The sequence below is a fragment of the Gekko japonicus genome, unplaced genomic scaffold (genome assembly GCF_001447785.1).
Source record: "Gekko japonicus isolate JY-2015 unplaced genomic scaffold, Gekko_japonicus_V1.1 scaffold136, whole genome shotgun sequence".
Taxonomy (NCBI): Eukaryota; Metazoa; Chordata; class Lepidosauria; order Squamata; family Gekkonidae; genus Gekko; species Gekko japonicus.
In genome coordinates, this window is record NW_015177012.1 from 1,294,795 (window position 1) to 1,314,277 (window position 19,483).

The following is a 19,483-nucleotide window of genomic DNA, read 5'->3' on the forward strand; positions in this document are numbered from 1 at the left end:
GGAATTCCTAGGGTTCAGAGTTGACCAAGATGGAGTGCACCCCACCGATGACAAGGTGCGGGCCATTCGGAGTGCCCCAAGCCCCAAGAATAAAAAAGAGCTGCAATCATTCCTAGGGTTGCTCAATTTTTATCACGCCTTCCTTCCTCACAAGGCGTCGGTGGCGGCGCCCTTACATGCGCTCCTACACAAGGACGCAAAATGGCGGTGGGGTGCCGAGCAACAAGGGGCTTTTGAAAGTGTAAAAGCTTTACTGTCATCCAATGCTGTTTTGACACACTACGATGATACGAAACTGTTAGTGTTGGCGGCGGACGCCTCCCCATTTGTGGTGGGGGCCGTTCTGAGCCACGTAATGGAGGACGGACGGGAAGCTCCCGTCGCGTTCTACTCAAAATCACTGACCGATGCCGAAAAGAACTATGCTCAAATAGACAAAGAGGGACTGGCGCTGGTATCGGCAGTGAAGAAATTTCATGACTTTTTGTACGGCCGACATTTCCTGCTGGTAACAGACCACAAACCGTTACTCGGGATCTTTGCCCCGGACCGGCAACTCCCGAACATTATGTCGGCCCGTATGCTCCGTTGGGCCCTGTTCCTGTCAGCGTATGACTACGATTTGGAGCACCGGCCGGGTAAGGCCATCGGACATGCGGACGCCTTCATTCGCTGCCCTCTGCCCGGCCGGGACTTGGATCCAGCACCAGCGTGCTCCGTTTTGGCCCTCGAGGAGCTTCCACAGGCTCCTGTTACAGCAAAAGACATTGCCACTGCGTCGGCTAAGGACACTGTACTCTCCAGGGTTTTAAACTGGGTTTGGAGGGGGTGGCCGTTGGGAGCTGTGGAGCCGGAATTTCGAAATTTCAAAGCGCGCCAAAATGAGTTATCTGTTTCGAAAGGCTGTCTGTTATGGGGGAACAGGGTGGTGGTGCCCAAATCCCTACGTCAGAAAGTGCTGAAATCGCACCATGAGCCCGCAGTGACTTTGACAGCCCTTTCGACCAAGTGGAAGCCAGCATGCACCATCATGTGGCCATTTTCAGAACTGCAACTCAAGGTGGCTTTGGCTGATGGGAAGTTCTCTTGACCGTCACTTCCCCCGACGAGTAAATACAACATATACTCCCTCTAAACATCAGTCTTCCTACAGTATTGTCAAGGGATACCCAGAAGCATTCACAACCAGCATTTATGATTAGATCTTACTTCTGGGCTGTGGCGGGAGGGCGGAGGGTTGAAGATGAAGACAGAAAGAAGGGAATAATAAGACACAATACTACTTGGCTCCCTTGCTTGAGCCCCCCGTTTTTATTTTCTTCAGTGTTCTCCCCACTCCAAACTGCAGTGTCACACACAACTGCTTTCTGCAAGCTAGTCTGGATCACACAAGGTTATTAAACTCAATGGCTATTTGATCCTTCAGCAGAGTGCCAGGTGACATTTGGAAAGGTTGATTTTATTAGAAAGGCTAAGATGCAAAATACTTTAGTACAGAAAACACATCACAAGTCCTACAGCTGAGGTAGTTCTGGCTCCGGTTTGTGCAATTTCAGCTCTTTGCGCTACACCTGTAAGAGAAGAGTTCTGGGTAGTCAAGCTGTGAGGGGGGAAAGCCGATTGTTGAAAATTAAGCACAGTTGGTTAATTAGACGCAATCAAAGGTGTGTGTGGGAGTTACAGGTGTATATGCAGTTCCCCTTTTGAAATTATGTTTTTCAGATGCGTCGTTTACTATTTCATATTAAAATGTTTATGCTGTCTTTCAGCTGCCTTAGAGCCCTGCAGTTCAAACTCTGTACCATTTTTTATTAGATGACCCATCCCGTTGATGGTATTTTACTTCTGCGGTGTAAACTGCCTTGAGTCTCAGTAAGAGAGACAGACAGTTCATCATGTAAATAAATAAGTAGTTCAACTTTTGGGGAGGTTTTCAAACAGTGCTAGATGGCCATCTGACAGCAATGCTGATTATGTGAACTTAGGCAGATCCTGAGAGGGAGGGCAGGAAGGGTTGCCTCGTGGCTTAGTTCTCGTGGCCCTTTCTTACACGTCCAGGGGGAGGCCCATCATCACTTTGGGGTCAGGAAGCCATTATTCTTCAGGCCAGATTGGCCCATGGATCCTGGAGGGTTGGGTTTTTTGCCATCTTCTGGGTATGAAACAGGCATCACTGGAGGAGTGTGTGTGGAGGAGGAGGCATTTGTGAATTTCCTGCATTGTGCAGGGGGCTGGACTAGATGACCCTGGAGGTCCCTTCCAGCTCTATGATTCTAACTTTAGGTGCCCTGACCTGGATAGCCCAGGCTAGACTGATCTCATCAATTTCAGAAGCTAAGCAGGGTGATGGGCAGGGGTCATTTTGTAGAAAAGAGGTGCAGGAGCTCATTAGCATAACTTATTAGCATGACTTATATGCATATGCCACACCCCCTGACATCACCGGAAGTGTGTCAGAAGGCAACACCCACCACTCAGGCTCCACTGGACTGTTTTGGATTGCTAGCTATTGGGGGGGGGGAGAGAACATGCAGATCTGTCCTCACAGAGGAGGGAGAGCTTGTACCTGAAGGTGGGCCGGGAGGGGGCTCTACAGCTTACCTTGCTGCTTCTTGCTCCTTGTGGCCCGACTGAGGGCTGCAGGGGGCAGGGCTTGTTGCATGTGCCCGCCCCCTGCCGGAGCTCCTCTCCTGTGCACTCCCACAGGAAATGACCCCTGGTGATGGGAGAGTACAGAGAAAAGCCCAGGGGTGGTACACAGAGGCCGGCAATGGCAAACCAGCTCAGATTGTCCCTGCCCTCAACTGGATGGCCGGGGATAGCCCAATCTCATCAGGTCTTAGCACCTGAAAGAACAAAATCTGTGGCAGGGGATGAGCTTCGTGAGTCAGTGCTCACTTCTTCAAATAAGTGCATCTGAAGAGGCGAGCAGGGACTCACGAAAGCTCCTCCCCTGCCACAGATTCTGTCTTTCAGGTGCTACTGGATTCTTACTCTTTTCTCCAGCTACAGACAGACTAACACAGCTCCTCACCTTATCTGTCATCAGATCTCGTAAGCTAAGCCTGGTCGGCCCTGGTCATAGCACTTTAATGGGAGACCCACCAAGGAAGTCAGCCAAGCCATGGCGAACCACCTCTGAATGTCTCTTGCCTTGAAAACTCGACGGGGTCGCCCTAAGTCAGCTGAGACTTCAGAGCGCTTTCCGTGGTCACCAGCATTACAGACGAGTTCAAAGAAGAACAAGTCTTCTACACAAGATTACCTGGATCCACTCTGACCCGGATAGCCCAGGCAAGCCCGATCTCGTCAGATCTCGGAAACTAAGCAGGGCGGACCCTGGCAAATGCTTGGATGGGAGACCTCCTTGGAATACCAGAGGCAGGAGGTGGGGGCAGGCTTTATCCAGCCACCTCTCCTAATCTCCTCCAGGCCCCAGTAGGAGTCCATCACCAAAGGTCGCCCTGACTTCCAGGTGCATGCACTCGCACACCACACAAAAACTCCAAAAAAGAGAGACCTGGATCAATGTTCCCTCTAAGCTGTAGAGTCTTGTGAGAAGAAATTCTCCTTTGTGAGCTCCTGGAATTAAAGTTGTGAGCAAGCGATTTGGCTACTGCATAAATTAGTTTGCTCTGGAGCCATCCTTCCTGAGCTAAGACAAAAATGTGTGAGCCGGAGGCTAAAAAACTGTGAGCTAGCTCGCACCAACTCAGCTTAGAGGGAACACTGACCTGGATCCAAAGCTTGAGTTCCGTAAAGAACACAAATCCAATTAGAACCACTTTCTAAAATAAACTCATGCACTTTAAACCGGGCTTTGCAATAGCTTCGCTTCCTAGCGTTAGGAGACCCATACATTTAAGAGGCACACCAGCTCCCAAAGAGACACATACGCTCAGGAGGAATATTTGGAAGAGCTAGACCCTCCATTTACCTGTTGTGCTGAAGTTGACCATTCGAGGACTTCTGCCTGGATTCCAGCAACCTCATCTGAGCGGCGCATCTGCAAGGAGAACAGCCAAACTTAGCTTCCTGAGGCCAGCGACGCAGCTTCTAGGTTCGTGTAAAGGGTGCTGGTTCCCAGCAACTGCGGGTTCTCATTGAACTAGACAAAGGGGACTTCGCCTGAAGGGAAAGTTTGACCATGTAAGACAAATCAGCTATTTCCCCTGGTTCACAAGACCGTTTTCAGTCCCTGAAGTCATCTGGAACTTGCAATCATTCAAAGCTCAATGCAAGTTGGAAATTTCTCCGTATTATCAGTCCCAACTGATCAGTTTACGCAGTCCCTAGTTCATGACTCCCCAACTTTGAGCCTGCAGGCACCTCCAGAATTCTGACACAGTGTGGCAGGCGTGGCCCCAAAATGGCTGCCGGAGGAGGCGGAGCCAATCACAAAATGGCTGCCGCAGCTTACCTTCAGTCACACATCGAAGATACTTGTGCTGTGGTGGCAGCTGCTGCCAAAACTTTTAAAAATCTGCACAGCCAATCAGAAGCCCTGCTGGGTAAAATCCCCACCTGGCCACACCCACTTTCTAAAAACATTTTGCAGGCACCACATTGGGGGTCTTAGTTCCCCCCCCTTAAACTCTGCCGCTTCCCATGGAAGTTGTTTTCACGATTCCTCTTAAGCACCGTATAGTCGTTCCTCTGTTTAGCTCTTTTCTCCTCCTAGCATCATGCTTGCAGTCCAATTTCCATTTTACCATGGAAACACAATTTTTTCAACTACAGTATCAAGCCCTGACCCATATCCCAGTAATGGGGGATGCCGTATTTGGCACTGCCAACTTCCAGGCATAGGCTGGAGCTCTCCCAGAATTACAACTGACCTCCAGACTGCTGAGATCAGTTCCCCTGGAGAAAAATGGCCGCTCCGGTGTGCTGCTTCTACGGCATCTCATTAGGATTGCCTGGTCTCACTGACATGCCAGCAAGGGTTGGGAGGGAGCCTTTTGGGAGTAGGATGGGGCTCCACAACACAATGACGTCCCGCTGGTGTTATGTCACCACGTTGGGGACGTCGCACGGCGACGCTCTGGTTTGAGGGCAAAACTCTGTGGTAAAATTGACCTCAAACCATAGAGTTTTGCCCAAAACCCAGAGCGTCGCTGCGTGATGTCCCCAACACGACATCACTGTTTGGGGGCAGGGTTTCTCCCACCGATCAGCTGACCAGTGGCAGCCAGAAGCCCCCAAAACTGGGGGATTCCCCCGCCAAGACCTGGGGAATGGCGGCTCTACATCACATCCCTGCTGAGGATCCTCCCCAAACTGCACCCCTCCTCAGTCCTTCCCCCAAGTCTCTACAAGTCTCCCAGTCTGGAGCGGGCCACTCTCTTGTATCACTAGGCCACAGAACACCAAACTCGTCTTTTAAAGAGTGAATCGAAAGAGAGTGAAACAGTACAGTGGAGACAAGGGAGTCGGATCATGTCCACGGTGAGCAGAGGTATTGCCAGCGGGCTGCAATATTCTGGGACTGGAGTGCTCTTAACCCCCCCCCCCCCCCCCCAGAGCAACTCAAGATTCCCTCTCAGTCGCCCAAGCCAACCGAGGCAGCCTCACCCTGCTTTAGAGACGCTCCGACTCTGCCCTGGGCATTCGTGATCCAGGGGGTGCCGATGCTGAAGGCAGAAGTTCCGGCGACACTGATCGCAAACCAGCTTCATCATCTCTTTCTTCCTGCAGCCGGGCCTGAAGCATTTGTTCGTGAAAATCTAAATGCCGGGAAAATAAAGAGAGAACGCTGAGGATCGGGGTGGCTGAGCTTGTCGGAACGGCTCTGTCCTGTAGCGTTTGGCACTCTTGGGATTCCCAGCTACAGACAGCCGCCCGTTTCCTCAAGTGGAAGCAGCTTTATTTTACTTACCTTATCTGTGCTGTTTATCATCTGCCTGTCTCACGGGGACTGCAGGCGGATTACATGGAGGTGAGTCAATAAAATCAACAGGACAGGACGTTCAAGAAACAATGAAATAGGGCATCTGGGTTGTAGAGAAGGGTTCCAGCCTCCAGGAACGTCCGCATCAGATACAAGTTGGCAGCCTGAGCTCACCTATGCAGGCCCTAGAGCTCCCAAGTGGGGGCGGGTAAACCCCCGCTTTGGAGGCCCGGTTTCCGCTGCCGCGGAATCGGGCCCCGGGGGGAACCCCGCCCCCCGAAGCACAGCGTGGCTGCGTCATCGGAGGTGACGCAACCACGTTGAGCACGTTGGGGGCGTGGCCCCGATCGTTGGAGGGAAAACTCAACGTCACATGTCACTTCCCCACATTACGCCCTCCCCAGGAAGGCTGCCAGGCCTAGGTTGGGAAGTTCCTGGGGATTTGGGTGGTAGAGCCTGGGGAGGACGGGGTTTGGGGAAGGGAGGGACCTCAGCAGGGTCGAGCCCCCTAGAGCCCAAACCTCCAAAGCAGCCATTTTTTTCCAGGGGAAACTGTTCTCTGCCGTATGGAGACCCGCCCTCATTCGAGGAGATCTCAAGCCACCACCCGGAGACTGAAGTCAAGGACAAGACATCACGGGACAGGCTGAACTTTGTAGGAAAACCACTGTGATATGATAACGAAGTTGTGTTTAGAGAAAAATATATCTTCTTCAATTAACCATTAAAGTTGTTTCCTAAGCTAGAAGGGAGGAAAGAGCGGGGCGGGGTGGGGAGTTGCAGAAAAAATAGGAATGATGCAAGGTCTCATCTGATGAAACTTTGAAACGGTCCATTGAGCGCTGCACCGTCAGAAAGACTCCCCCCCCCCCAATTTATGCTTTTATTTCTGAAGAAACAAACAAAACAACAAGGGCCCCGGTACACGGGCCAAATTACGCGGGGGGGGGGGGAGGCGTGGCTGTTTGCCCCGGAGCAAAATAAAGCACGGTAGCCCAATCACATGGTCCCCCGAGTCTCCGTGCTTCGGCTGTTAGCTGGCGATCACACGGCGATGCTGCAGTGTGGCGTGATCACACAAGCATTTTGCGTTTGTGCGCATGCGGAGTTCAGCGGAGCAGCACTGCTTTCAGATTTGTGTTTGTGCGCATGCGCTTAAGAAAAACATCCGGTTTGCAACGGGACGTGGATGGGCGCCGGATGCCATGGGATGGTAGCGCTCCCACAATCAGACGCCTGCCTGTGCAGCGCATTTTCCGGATACTAGTGCACTTTCCTTGGTACTTTTTAACTCCGCATCTTCAGCGGGACGCCACAGGTGTGCTACGCTTCCCAGATGTTGCAGTGTGATTGCACCCCGAAAATCCCCCCGACATTCGTTCCTTTCGTGCGGCAAATTCTCCGTGTGACCGGGTATTCAGTAAGAAATAGTAAAGAATAAACCAGCAAACATGTCATGTGCAATGCAACCATCATATAAATACAGATACCTAAAGTTTTAAAAGTCTAACAGACTTTGATAATATTTGTTTTTTGGGAGGAACCCCCCCCCCCCGGGCAAGAGGTCAAGTATTCCAGTACAGGAAACCAAGTTGTACAAAAAAATTGTTTGATGTTTTTCTATGCTATCATTGCTTCCCTGTGGGGAGATTTTGCCGTGTACAAAGTGTTCCCATCAGAAAGACTTGAGACCGGTTTATTTCAAAGGAAACAACTTTAATGGTTAATTAAAGATATATTTTTTGTCTCTAAACACGACTTGGTTATCACATCGTGGTTGTTTTCCTATGGAGTTCACATACCACCTGGAGACTGGCAACTCCCCTCCCAAGTCTCAATGTTCCCTCTAAGCTGTGGAGCCTTGTGAGCAAAAAGTCTACTTTGTGAGCTCCTGGCAGTAAAGCTGTGAGCGAACCATTTGGCTACTGCATACATTAGTTTGCTCTGGAGCCCCTCCTTCCTGAGCCAAGGCAAAAATGTGAGCCAGAGGCTAAGAAACTGTGAGGTAGCTCACACTAACTCAGCTTAGAGGGAACACTGGTCTCCACCCCCTAAATTTCCAGGAATTCTCCAACTCTGAATTGGCAGCCCTGCCTACAGAAGGGCCCTGATAGATGTGCTCTGGCTGCCAACTTGTATCCGATGCAAACATTTCTGAAGATGTTTCTTTTACCTTTTCCTTCTGCCGGGCGGAATCCGGCCGACAGCCTTTGTCCATGTGGGCTCCGACCACGACGTCGGCCGTTTCTCCCTTCTTGACCGGGATGGGAATGTCACAGAGAGGACAGACCGGAACCTGGACATCCTACGCAAACAGCAGCGTCAGAAGCCAACGTTTAAACCTTGTCAATTCTTTATTTCATTTGAAGGAGGAGGAGGAGATTGGATTTATACCCCACCCTTCACTCGGAGTCTCAGAACAGCTAACAATCTCCTTTCCCTTCCTCTCCCCACAACAGACATCTTGTGAGGTCAGTGGGGCTGAGAGAGCTCTTTCCAGAACTGCTCTTTCCAGAACTGCTCTGAGAGAACTTGTGACTGGCCCAAGATCATACCAGCAGCTGCAAGTGGAGGAGTGGGGAATCAAACCCGGTTCTCCCAGATTAGAGTCCGCGCAGTTAACCACTGCACCAAACTGGTGAAACATTTCTATGCCACCTTTCCACCTAAATAGGGTCCCCGCACCCCAAAGCAGCAAAGATGAAAACATTAAAAACAATTAAAGTACATATGCACAATACAACATATACAAAGGGGGTAGGTGCTCCTCAGTTAGAAGGGCCTATCCACTATCTGGTGCTCCACCACAATATTTTTTCTCCCTGATATCACCGCAATTGTGCAGAGTTTATATGCTAGCACGGTTTAATGTTCTCCCCTCTGCTATTCTTGAGGGGAGATATAAGAAAATCCCTTATACAATTAGATATTGCGGATGCAATAAGAGAGAAATAGAAACAGTTGAGCATGTATTTCTACGTTGTAATTTGCTAAATGACATTCAAGTGAAATTTCTGGAAGTCCCCCTTAGCAAGGTAGCATGCCAACCGGACGGAAGCAAGCTACACTACCTCCTTACTTCTCAAGATTCGGAGATTACTGAATTGACTGCCAAGTTCTTTTATGGTCTTATAAAACGGGAAAATGTCCCTGGTCATTCTAATTGAATTCAATGAGTTTGTATAATTTAATTCTAAGTTTTGTGGTTGGGAAAAATTTTATATTGCTATAATTTAAGCTCATACAAATAGACATACCTTTGTAATGCTTTAGAAGTTATTTTTCACAAATTTCATAGGATTGTTTTACCCTATGGCAACTGTTTAATATTTTATGCCAATAAAGGTATTTGTTTTTTGTTTTGATATCCAAAGGGGGGAACCGTTGCTCAGTGGCAGAGCATCTGGCTGTCATCCAGAAGGTCCCAGATGATGTGAAAGACCGTTCTATACTTGAGAGCCTGCAGAATCACTGCCAGTCTGAATAAAGGAAGAAGAGATTGGATTCATACCCCGCCCTTCACTACCTGAAGGAGTCTCAGAGCAGCTTACAATCTCCTTTCCCTCCCGCTCCCCACAACAGACACCCCCTGTGAGGCGGGTGGGGCTGAGAGAGCTCTTCCCAGAACAGCTGTGATAGAACACTGTCCATACTACTTGGATTATATTGTCACACCAGCAGCTGCATGAGAAGGAGTAGGGAACTGAACCTGGTGCTCCCAGATTAGTGTAGTGGTTAGGAGGATGGACTCTAAACTGGCTTTCAATAGACAATACTGGCTTTGATGAACCAAGGGTCTCATTAGTGTACGGCAGCTTCAACAACCACTAAAATCAGCCTTATAGTGGAATTTGGCATGGATGCATTTAACCTGGTCTATTACCTGTGCAAAGGAGCCTCACATATAAACACAGCTTTATTTAATTAATAAATTACTTAATCTAAAATTAATTTATTAGTAATTCAAAATTAGTTTAATTTAATTTAATTAATTACCCATTTAGAATCATGTAATTAATTTAAATTTAATTTAAGAATTAATTTAAAAATAACGCACAGACACGGGGATATGAACTGGCTATCGAATGTCCCATTTTGTCTACAGGCTCGCTCTGTGTAATCCACCCTGAGTCCAACTGGGAAAGGTGGACTATACATAACGTAAATTAAAAAAAAAATGCCAAGAGAAAAAACAACATTAAAACACAAACACTTCCATTCTGGAAGCTGCTGGCTGAAAAAGCCAGGGATGATTTTTTTTAAAGGTATGCATTTTGCTTATTTAAGTAGTCGATAAAATCAACCACAGCAATGAGGGAGGTGCAGAAACTGGACCACTTCCTACAACTTCACCAAGAAACTTTAGATGAATTCCACCTCGACCACACACCCCTCGCTGCATCTACATCTCTTTCTCTCTCAAAAAAAAAACAACCACTAAAATCAGCCTTATAGTGGAATTTGGCATGGATGCATTTAACCTGGTCTATTACCTGTGCAAAGGAGCCTCACATATTTCAATTAACACCCTCACCTGCTAACTCTCTGATGCACAAGCCAATTTAGTTGCCAAGTAAAGATAGTGGAGCAGCTCACACCAGACTTGGCTCACGCAAAGTCCCCTGGGGAAGTCTCTCATTACCCACCAGCATCATGCTTCAAGTCGGGCCAAAGTTGGGAGGGAGAGGAATTACTATTCATGGTTCCTGATTATCAAAGGAGCTGGACATTGAAGCCACTGGTAGGAAACCTCTGGCATATGAAGACCCGGCTGTTTCTCATATAATTTTGAGCAGCTTGCCTCTCCGCTCTTGACCCCGTGAATCAGATGCTGGCAGGGACTATTACCTAGTTATGCAACAACTTCTCTTATCCTAAAATCGATAGGAGTTAGCCATGTTAGTCTGTTTCTACAAAACAGTAAGAAGCCCGGTAGCACCTTTAAGACCAACAAACTTTACTGTAGCATAAGTTTCCAAGAAACACAGCTCTCTTTGTCAGATGCCTCTGACGAAGCAAGCTGTGTTTCTCAGGAGCTTATGCTACAGTAAAGTTTGTCTTAAAGGTGCTACCGGGCTTTTTACTACCTTATCCTAAGGAAGATCGAGCCTTTGTCTTTGGGTCCAACTACCTTCTTGTATGCAGAAGAACATCTATGCCGGCTGTATGCGATGTGGTCCTTACAGAAGATCTCTCCACACGCATCGCATTTCAGGGGTAAGAAATCTGCGAGGAGAGAACACATCGTAAGAGCTTGACTGGAAAAGAAGTCAAATTGTACTCCTCTGAAGCAGAAATCCTACAGGAGGTCGCACTCTCTGGTCCAAATGCAAGGCTTCCAGGGCAGAAGTGAGGATTCGAACCTGGGTCTCCCAGATCCATGACACTTAACTACTACAGCTCTCCTTTGATAGTCCTTCCCCCAAGAAGCAGAGGGCAGCCTACATAGGCTATTCGTTCTGTGCACACAATCTCCCTGCAAGGTAGGGTAAACTGCGGCTTTGGGCCACTCACAAAGAAAGTTTCCTGCCTTAACAGGGAACTGAATCCAAATCAACGGCTCCCAGGTCCGATGCATCAGCTCCAGACACAAACAAGGCCCCCCTGAAGTTCCCGGGCTTTGGTTCCTCCCTCAAGTAATTTCCATGCAACTATTCAACAGACCCTGCTGCCAAACACAGTAGAACTCCTCTTCTTTCCTAGAGGTTCAGGTTGCTTTTCATTAGGTAGAGTTCAAGGGGAGGAAAAACCCCCCACTAAACTCTGCCCCCCCCCCCCGTTCAGCCACATTTCTGTGTGTCCTTACCCAGTTGCTTGCAAGTTCTCTCACTGCAGTGTTCACCCAAGTCTGGGAACTCCATGATGCAAAAACCTCAGCCGGTTCGTCGAGCGCTCTCCGTCACCCGGAGCGAGTTTCGCAGGTTGAAACCTCCTCGGCTTCCAGCAGGTGCCCAGAGCTGGTAGCGGCGCTTCTAAAAACCCGAATTCCAGCACCTGAAGAAACAGACAGAAGACGTTGGGCTTGGAGCTCGCCAATCTTCAGTTTTCAATGATGTGGATCCCTTTTCTTATTTAAGCCTGGACTAAATATGGTCTAATGGGCTACTGAATTGGTCGGAGGTGCTTCCCAGACTAAACAAGGTCTTAGTTATGAAAAGGGGTGTGTGTGTGTGTGTGCAGTGTTACCTGAAGGACTAACATGACTGAAAAGAATTTTGAGTCCAGTAGCACCTTAAAGTTCAAAAGCTTTGGCGAGTAGATAAAATGGCTACCACTCCTTAGAGAGGGTGGGCACACTAAACCCCCGTAGGGGAGGTGTTAGCCGGTGAAACGGAATATCCAGCTCAGAAGCCTGATAAAAAGACCTCTTCGGCGTTAAGAAGCCTGTAATAGGCCAATCCGGCCAGACGGTGGCAGTGCGGCGCTACGATTCAAAGCAGCCCAGGAAGAACCAACGTCATCAAGCTGAAAAGTGAATGCCTCCGGAACACGTCTGAAGCCTACAGCTGAACAAAAATCCCCGTCAGCTGCAAAATGTGTGTGGTTTAAAGAATTATATGTTGTCCTCTCTTACCCCTATGAAATTGTTAGTCCCTTGTGTGAAACCGTGTAACTGTAAATCGCTCAGAGCCAGCAGCTCTGCCAGATTGAGCGATCAATAAATCAAAAGGTGGTATTATTATTTAAGACCAACATAAGTTTATTCAAGGGATGAATGCTGCTGGACTCAAAATTTGTTCTTCTGCTTCAGACCACTACAGCTGGATGTATGACGGAAAAGAAATCCTGGTGGGTCGCCGTGTTGGTCTGTCTTGAGTCCGGCGGGGCACCTTGAAGACCAACAAAGTTTAATTCTGGGTATCAGCTTCCATGCACATGCACACTTCTTCAGACACATCAGAACAAAAAGCAAGATTATTTTTGGGTTTTGTACTTCAAGGTTAAGGGGGACACAGAAGAACAGGTATACAAACCAGGGGGGGGGGGGAGAGAACAGGAAGAAATGCATTTAAAGACAGAACTGGAAGGGAACCCAAGGGTCATCCAGTCCAATCCCCTGCACAATGCAGGAAATTCACAACTATCTCCCCCACCACCACTCTCTTAATGACCCCTGCTGTATGCCCAGAGGAAGGCAAAAACCCTCCAGGATATCTAGGGCAATCTGACCTGGAGGAGTATTCCCTCCTGACCAGTGCTCCCTCTAAGCTGTGGAGTCATGTGAGCAAAAATGCTACTGTGAGTGACTGGCATTAAAGTTGTGAGCGAGCGATTTGGCTGCTGCATCAATTAGTTCGCTCTGGAGCCATCCTTCCTGAGCAAAGGCAGCGGTTAAAAAGCTGTGAGCTAGCTCACACTAACTCAGCTTAGAGGCAACACTGGTCAATGTTCCCTTTGTGGAGGGAAGCTGTGGAGCCTTGTGAGCAAAAATTTTACTTGGTGAGCAACTGGCATTAAAGTTGTGAGCGAGTGATTTGGCCACTGTACAAATTAGTTTGCTCTGGAGCCATCCTTCCTGAGCTAGGACTAAAATCTGTCAGCTGGAGGCTAAAAAACTGTGAGCTAGCTCACACTAACTCAGCTTAGAGGGAACACTGGTCCTGACCCCAACGTGGCATTACCCTGGCCACGTAAAAAAAAAGCCGCCAATTAGTCAACCAATCGCCATGGAGGATGGTGGGAGAGCAAAGAAAGGTAACACGAAACAGAACAAAGAGAACCAATTTAGAGTTGAGTGGCACCTTTAAGTCCAACAAAGGTTTATTCAAGGTATGAGCTTTCGTGTGCAAGGCAAAGTGTGCCTTGTGTTGGAAATATGTGTGTTGCAAGGTCTAAAGTCAGTCATTATAGGGGTAATGTGCTTTACCTTAACCTGGAAGGGAACCTGGCACAAAGCCAATGAGGAGAAAGCCCGGAAACGGAAGACTATTTACTAACAATCATTGGTTAATGCATTCAGGGGATTTCCTTCTAGGGGTCAAGAAGAAAGGAAGAATCTCCATTACTATCTGGTCTGTTTGTTGTTGCAAGCATGTAGTCTTAAGTGTTTGTTGTTTGTAGATTTTCCTGTGTACCCTTCCCTTTAGAAATAACGATTATGTTGGGTCAACTTGGGTGGACCTAACCCCCCTGGGATGAGATCTCCAGCTTGGAACACCTTGCACACAACAGCTCATACCTTGAATAAACCTTTGCTGGTCTTAAAAGTGCCACGGGACTACAAATTGGTTCTACTGCTTCAGACCAACACAGCTGATAATCCAGAACAAGGAGAGGGAGAGAAAGAGAGAGAAAGGACCCACCCTAGATGACAAGAGTTACTTACAGATCCTGCTCTGAGACAAATCCACTACATGAACTGTGACGTTCAGCCCAGGACCTCTCCTATCTCAACAAAGAGCTCCCAGGCAGGCATGGGGAGAGAAGAGAGACTGTTTTCTGCCCTTTACACCAGGGAACACCCAATATCCCTTCTGTAGTAACTCCACAATAGAACAAGGGTGCTCACAGGAAAGATTATTTCAACAGGGATTTTGTGTATCCAAGCACCGTGCTGGGAAGGCCAGCTGAGACACGGGGTGGGGGGGGGGAGATAGTAGGAGACTGCACTAAGAATCTTAGAAGCTGCATCCCGTAATTATCCAGCTTCTTATACCTTTGCTACTTCCATCTTGGAGAGGGAAGGGATGAGAAGGACGGGGAAGCATTCATCACACAGGAACAAGAAAACATCACATGCCACTTTAATATTCTGCAAAAGGGGGGGGGGGGAAACTGCCATTATTACAGGTTAATATTAATTAGGGCTATGATACTTTGAAAAGCAAAAAAAGAGGACATTTTCCCCAACCGACTGTTTCAAACGAGAGATCGCTGTGACAAACCTCATTTTAAACACCCCAGTGATATACTAGTGGTTAAGTGCGTGGACTCTGATCTGGGAGAACCAGGTTTGATTCCCCACTCCTCCACTTGCACCTGGCTGGATGACCTTGGGCAAGCGGTAGCTCTGATAAGAGAAATGGAAAAGAGCAGTTTCTGTCAGAGCTCTCTCAGCCCCACCGGGTGTCTGTTGTGGGGAGGGGAAGGGAAAGGAGATTGTAAACCGCTCTGAGATGCCTTTGGGTAGTGAAGGGCGGGGTATAAATCCAATCTCTTCTTCTTCTATTTAAAATGTGATCATTGCGACTAACTAGGAATATTCCTAGGCTTCCAACCGCAAAATAGGACATTTTCCCATCAGTTTTACTTTAAAAAGAGCCCCAAAGAGGTCAGACACCGACAAAAGAGGACGTGTCCTCTAAAAAGGGGACATCTCGAAACCCTATTTGAGTAACGACATGCCCCAAAATTAACTCAGGTGGGTCACCGTGTTGATCTGAAGCAGCAGAGCAAAGCTTGACTCCAGTGGCCTCTTTAAGACCAACAAAAGTTTTATTCTGGGTGTAAGCTTCCAGGTGCCCACAGAATAAAACTTCCAGGTGCCCACAGAATAAAAAAACCCCCCCCCCCCCCCCATACCTCCAGGGCAAAACATAACATGAGAAGCCAGGAAACCAGAAGGAAAAAAATAAAAACAAACCAAGCTTATCGACTTACTTGCCAAGACCGTCTTCTCCAGCTCCTCTTCTCCAACTTTTCCCAGCCCACGAGAGGAGGTTTAAATAACCCGGATCTCAGCTGCTGAGTCATTCATCTGCCGCGGCCTCTTTCCCGATTCTCCGGTCTGAAGGGGCCGGCGGTGACGTCACTCGCGCCCCCGAACAATCCGCTTCGTCTCCGTCTCTTTATGAAGCCAGTGTCAGTTGACTGCACCGGTTGTGCTGAGTCAGAGTTGGGGCGGGCGGGGAAGATCCCGGGCCTTTCTAGAAGAGGGTTATGGGCCGGCCGGTCCTGGGGTTGCCGATCTCCAGGTGGGGCCTGGAGTTCTCCCGGAATCACAGCGGATCCCCACACTGCAGAGAGCCCCGTTCCCCTGGGAGGAAATGGCTGCTCTGGAGGGGTGGGCTCTGTCACCACCATAGAGGGGGGTGGCTCTGTGCCATTGTACCCTTCTGAGGTTCCCCCCCCCCCCATGCTTCAGCCTCAACTTCACAAGTTTCTAGTCCTTAGAGGGAGAGCGTCCAGATTTACAACTGGTCTCCACACTACAAGGATCTGTTCCTCTGGAAGAAACAGCCATTTTGGAGGGTGGGCATCACATCTCTGCCCAGCTCCCTCCAGCCCCCGAACTCCACCGTCACCAGGCTCCCACCCACCCTCCCCAAAAAAATAATCTCCAAGAATTTCCCAACCACCAGTTGGCAACCTTAGCCCAGAAGTAAAATCTAAACTGCCCCAAACACAATCCGTGTCATCTCTTTTTAACCCCATGACACACTCCCAGACTGCCCTGGAAGCTTGCTGGGTGACCTCGGGCCAGACACATGCACTCAGCCTGAACTACCTCGCAGGGCTGTTGTGAGGATAAAATGGAGGAGAGGAGAAGTGATGTAAGCACCTTTGGGTGCCTGTTGGGGGGAAAGGCAGAGTGTACACACACACACTCACAAACAAAACATCACAGCTCACACACTCTGAGAAGAAACAGTGTGTGAGAGTGGGGTGCGGGTAGTGGTTAGACTGTCGAACTCAGACCCAGGTTCAAATCTCCCCACCATGGAAGCTTGCTGGGTGACCTTGGGACTCTCCACACACTCGCAGACTAGCTTGCAGACCAGCCTACCTCACAGGGTTGTGCTGAGGATAAAATGAAAGAGAGGAGAATGGTGTAGCTGCCCCTATTGAGGAGAGAAGGGGGTTCTCCCAGTGGCTTTTGAATGTCACTATTTTTGAATGTTCAGCTTTTTCTCCATTTACTCTTCCTTGTTTATCTTACGCAGAGAGTGGAAGGTGAGTTATACGATCCGTTCCGGGAATCACCACTCTGGAAGTAAGTCCAGGGAGAGGCCTGGGGTTTGCAGTGACTCAGCTAGCTGTCTGTTGTGTACATGGAGTAAACAGCGTGTGGCAAGAACCACGTGACTTCTGCTTCCCGCCCCCCCTCCCTCCTGCTGAGTCATGCCTCCATCCACTTAGGCCAAACTGGCACGGAGCAGTGGGTCCCGAGATGCTTATGAGCCTCAAAGCAGGTCCACATTGAGAGATCCTTGGGCCATGATTTATTTATATATTTATTACCTATTAAAACATTTATATCCCACCTTTCCTCGTGTTTCAAGGTGACTTACAATAGTTAAAAGACATTTCCAGTTATAACCAGAACATGCATTTATAGTTCACCTTTCCTTGTGTTCCAAAGTGGCTTACAACAATAGTTAAAACACATTTCCAGTTAAAACCAGGATATACATTTATATCTTGCCTTTCCTTGTGTTTCAAGGCAGCTTCCAACCAGGGGTCATTTCCTGCAGGAGCACACAAGAGCGGAGCTCCAGCAGTAAAGAGCCCAAGGGGTGGGCACATGCAACAAGCCCCACCCCCTGCTCCCAGCGGCCCTCAGTCAGAGCAAGAAGCAGCCAGGTAAGTTGCAGAGGCCCCCCGGTCCAAAACAGTCCAGTGATACCTTTAAGACCAAGTTTTATTCAGGTACAAGCTCTCCCTCCTCCGTGAGGACAGTTCTGCACGTCCCCCCCACCCATAGCTAGCAATCCAAAACAGTCCAGTGAAGCCTGAGCGGTGGGTGTTACCTTCTGACACACTTCCGGTGATGTCAGGGGGTGTGGCAGATGCAAATGAGTTATGCTAATGAGTTATGCTAATGAGCTCCTGCCCCTCTTTTTCTACGAAATGACCCCTGTAAAGAGTAATTAACACGTGGAATTCATGGCCACGGGAAGTGGTGGTAGATTAAGATGGGTAGCCATATTAGTCTGTCTGTAGCAGTAGAAAAGAGCAAGAGTCCAGTCGCACCTTAAAGAAGAACAAGATTTGTGGCAGGGGAGGAGCTTCTGTGCATCTTCAGTAGTGAGCTGTGACTCTTGAAAGCTCGTACCCTGCCACAAATGTTGTTACTCTTTAAGGTGCGACTGGACTTTTGCTCTATTCCATGGCTCAGTGGAAGAGCCCCTGCTTGGCAGGCAGGAGGTCCCAGGTTCAATTCCTGGCATCTCCAGTTAAAAGGGCCAGGCAGCAGGTGGTGTGAAAGACCTCCACCTGAGACTCTGGAGAGCTGTCAAGAGGGGCCGTGGCTCAGTGGAAGAGCACCTGATCGGCATACAGAAGGTCCCAGGTTCAATCCCCGGCATCTCAAGTTAAAAAGGACCAGGCAGTAGGTGATAGGAAAGAGCTCCGCCTGAGACCCTGGAGAGCTGTAAAGAGGGGCTGTGGCTCAGTGGAAGAGCCTCTGCTTGGCATGCAGAAGGTCCTGGGTTCAATCCCCAGCATCTCCAGTTAAAAAGGACCAGGCAGTAGGTGATGGGAAAGACCTCCGCCTGAGACCTTGGAGAGCTGTTGCTGATCTGACTTGACAATACAGACTCTGATGGACCAAGGGTCTGATTCAGTATAAGGCAGCGTCATCTGCAGAAACCTACAGGGCCAGTTCTCTGCCCAAGCCAACCAAGTGATCGCCGGGGGCGGCAATGTGAAGGGTGCCGAGGCACAGCAAGGGCTCACCTCACTCCCAGCCGTCGGTGGCACCCGACAGTGCCTGGCATCCCCTCCTGGAAGAAGGGCATGGCTATACCATCTCAGGGGGCAGCAGAATCATCTCCAACTGGTCCTGGAAGATGAGCCGGAGAAGGAAGGAAGAGAAAAGCGTCACGGTTATTTGGGCTTTAAGGCGTTACCGAGTTTAAGGCTGGGATCATGGCTATGTGGCCTGAACGAGGAGGAGTGGGGACGGTGGCACGAAGGATTTGCCATTCTTAAGGATGACGGTAATGCCAAGCAGAGAAGGAGCCCGCCTGGCAGAGGTGGGCATCTTCACAGTAAAGGCGGGGATTTACAAATTAGCTCAGGTCTTAAGCGGTATTTTTAGACTGCCTCCTTCTCCTGGCGGGGCCAGGCGCTGGGAGAGGGACAGCAAACCTCCGGGCTGGGCCGCCGCTCAGGAAAGGATCACCATTGAGCTAGAGATGATGTGTGGGGATTTAGCTGGGGCACGGGAGGAAATGGCCAGGAAAAGCAAGATTTAATTAGGAGCTGCCAGCTTGCATTTAGAAGGGGGGGGGAGTGCCGGGTGACAGAAACGTCCAAGCATTTGCGGAGGGAGGGGACGTGAAAGCTGTAATCCTGAAAAGACTTCCCTGAGAGTCAGCCTTGCTGAATATAATGAGATTTGCTTCTGGGTAAAGCGGAGCCAGTTTGGTGTTGTGGTTAAGTGCGCGGACTCTAATCTGGGAGAACCGGGTTTGATTCCCCACTCCTCCACATGCAGCCGCTGGTGTGAACTTAGGCCAGGCACAAGTTCTCTCAGAGCTGTTCTTCAAAAAGAGCAGTTTCTCTCAGAGCTCTATCAGCCCCAGCTACCTCACAGGGTGTCTGTTGTGGGGAAGGGAAAGGAGTTTGTAAGCCGCTCTGAGACTCCAAGTCAAGGGCAGGGTATAAATCCAATCTCCTCCTCCTCCTCCTCCTCCTCCTCCTCCTCCT

At 49.2% G+C, this 19,483-nt stretch overlaps 1 protein-coding gene across 2 annotated transcripts; it reads right to left on the reverse strand.

Annotated features, from left to right (window-relative positions):
• Positions 1-1,147: 1,147 nt before the first annotated feature.
• Positions 1,148-15,573, reverse strand: ZFAND2A (zinc finger, AN1-type domain 2A). Of its 2 annotated transcripts, XM_015427648.1 has the most exons (7): positions 15,491-15,573; positions 11,697-11,884; positions 11,022-11,116; positions 8,064-8,195; positions 5,575-5,726; positions 3,938-4,006; positions 1,148-1,571 (listed from the first exon to the last, which is right to left on the reverse strand). In XM_015427648.1, exons 2-7 carry the CDS (start codon positions 11,749-11,751, stop codon positions 1,553-1,555), a joined length of 522 nt encoding a protein of 173 aa, XP_015283134.1. In that variant the 5' UTR covers positions 11,752-11,884; positions 15,491-15,573; the 3' UTR covers positions 1,148-1,552. The 2 variants fall into 2 exon arrangements, with proteins under 2 accessions (XP_015283134.1, XP_015283135.1); XM_015427649.1 differs by lacking the exons at positions 1,148-1,571; positions 3,938-4,006 and adding an exon at positions 4,046-4,128.
• Positions 15,574-19,483: the final 3,910 nt, after the last annotated feature.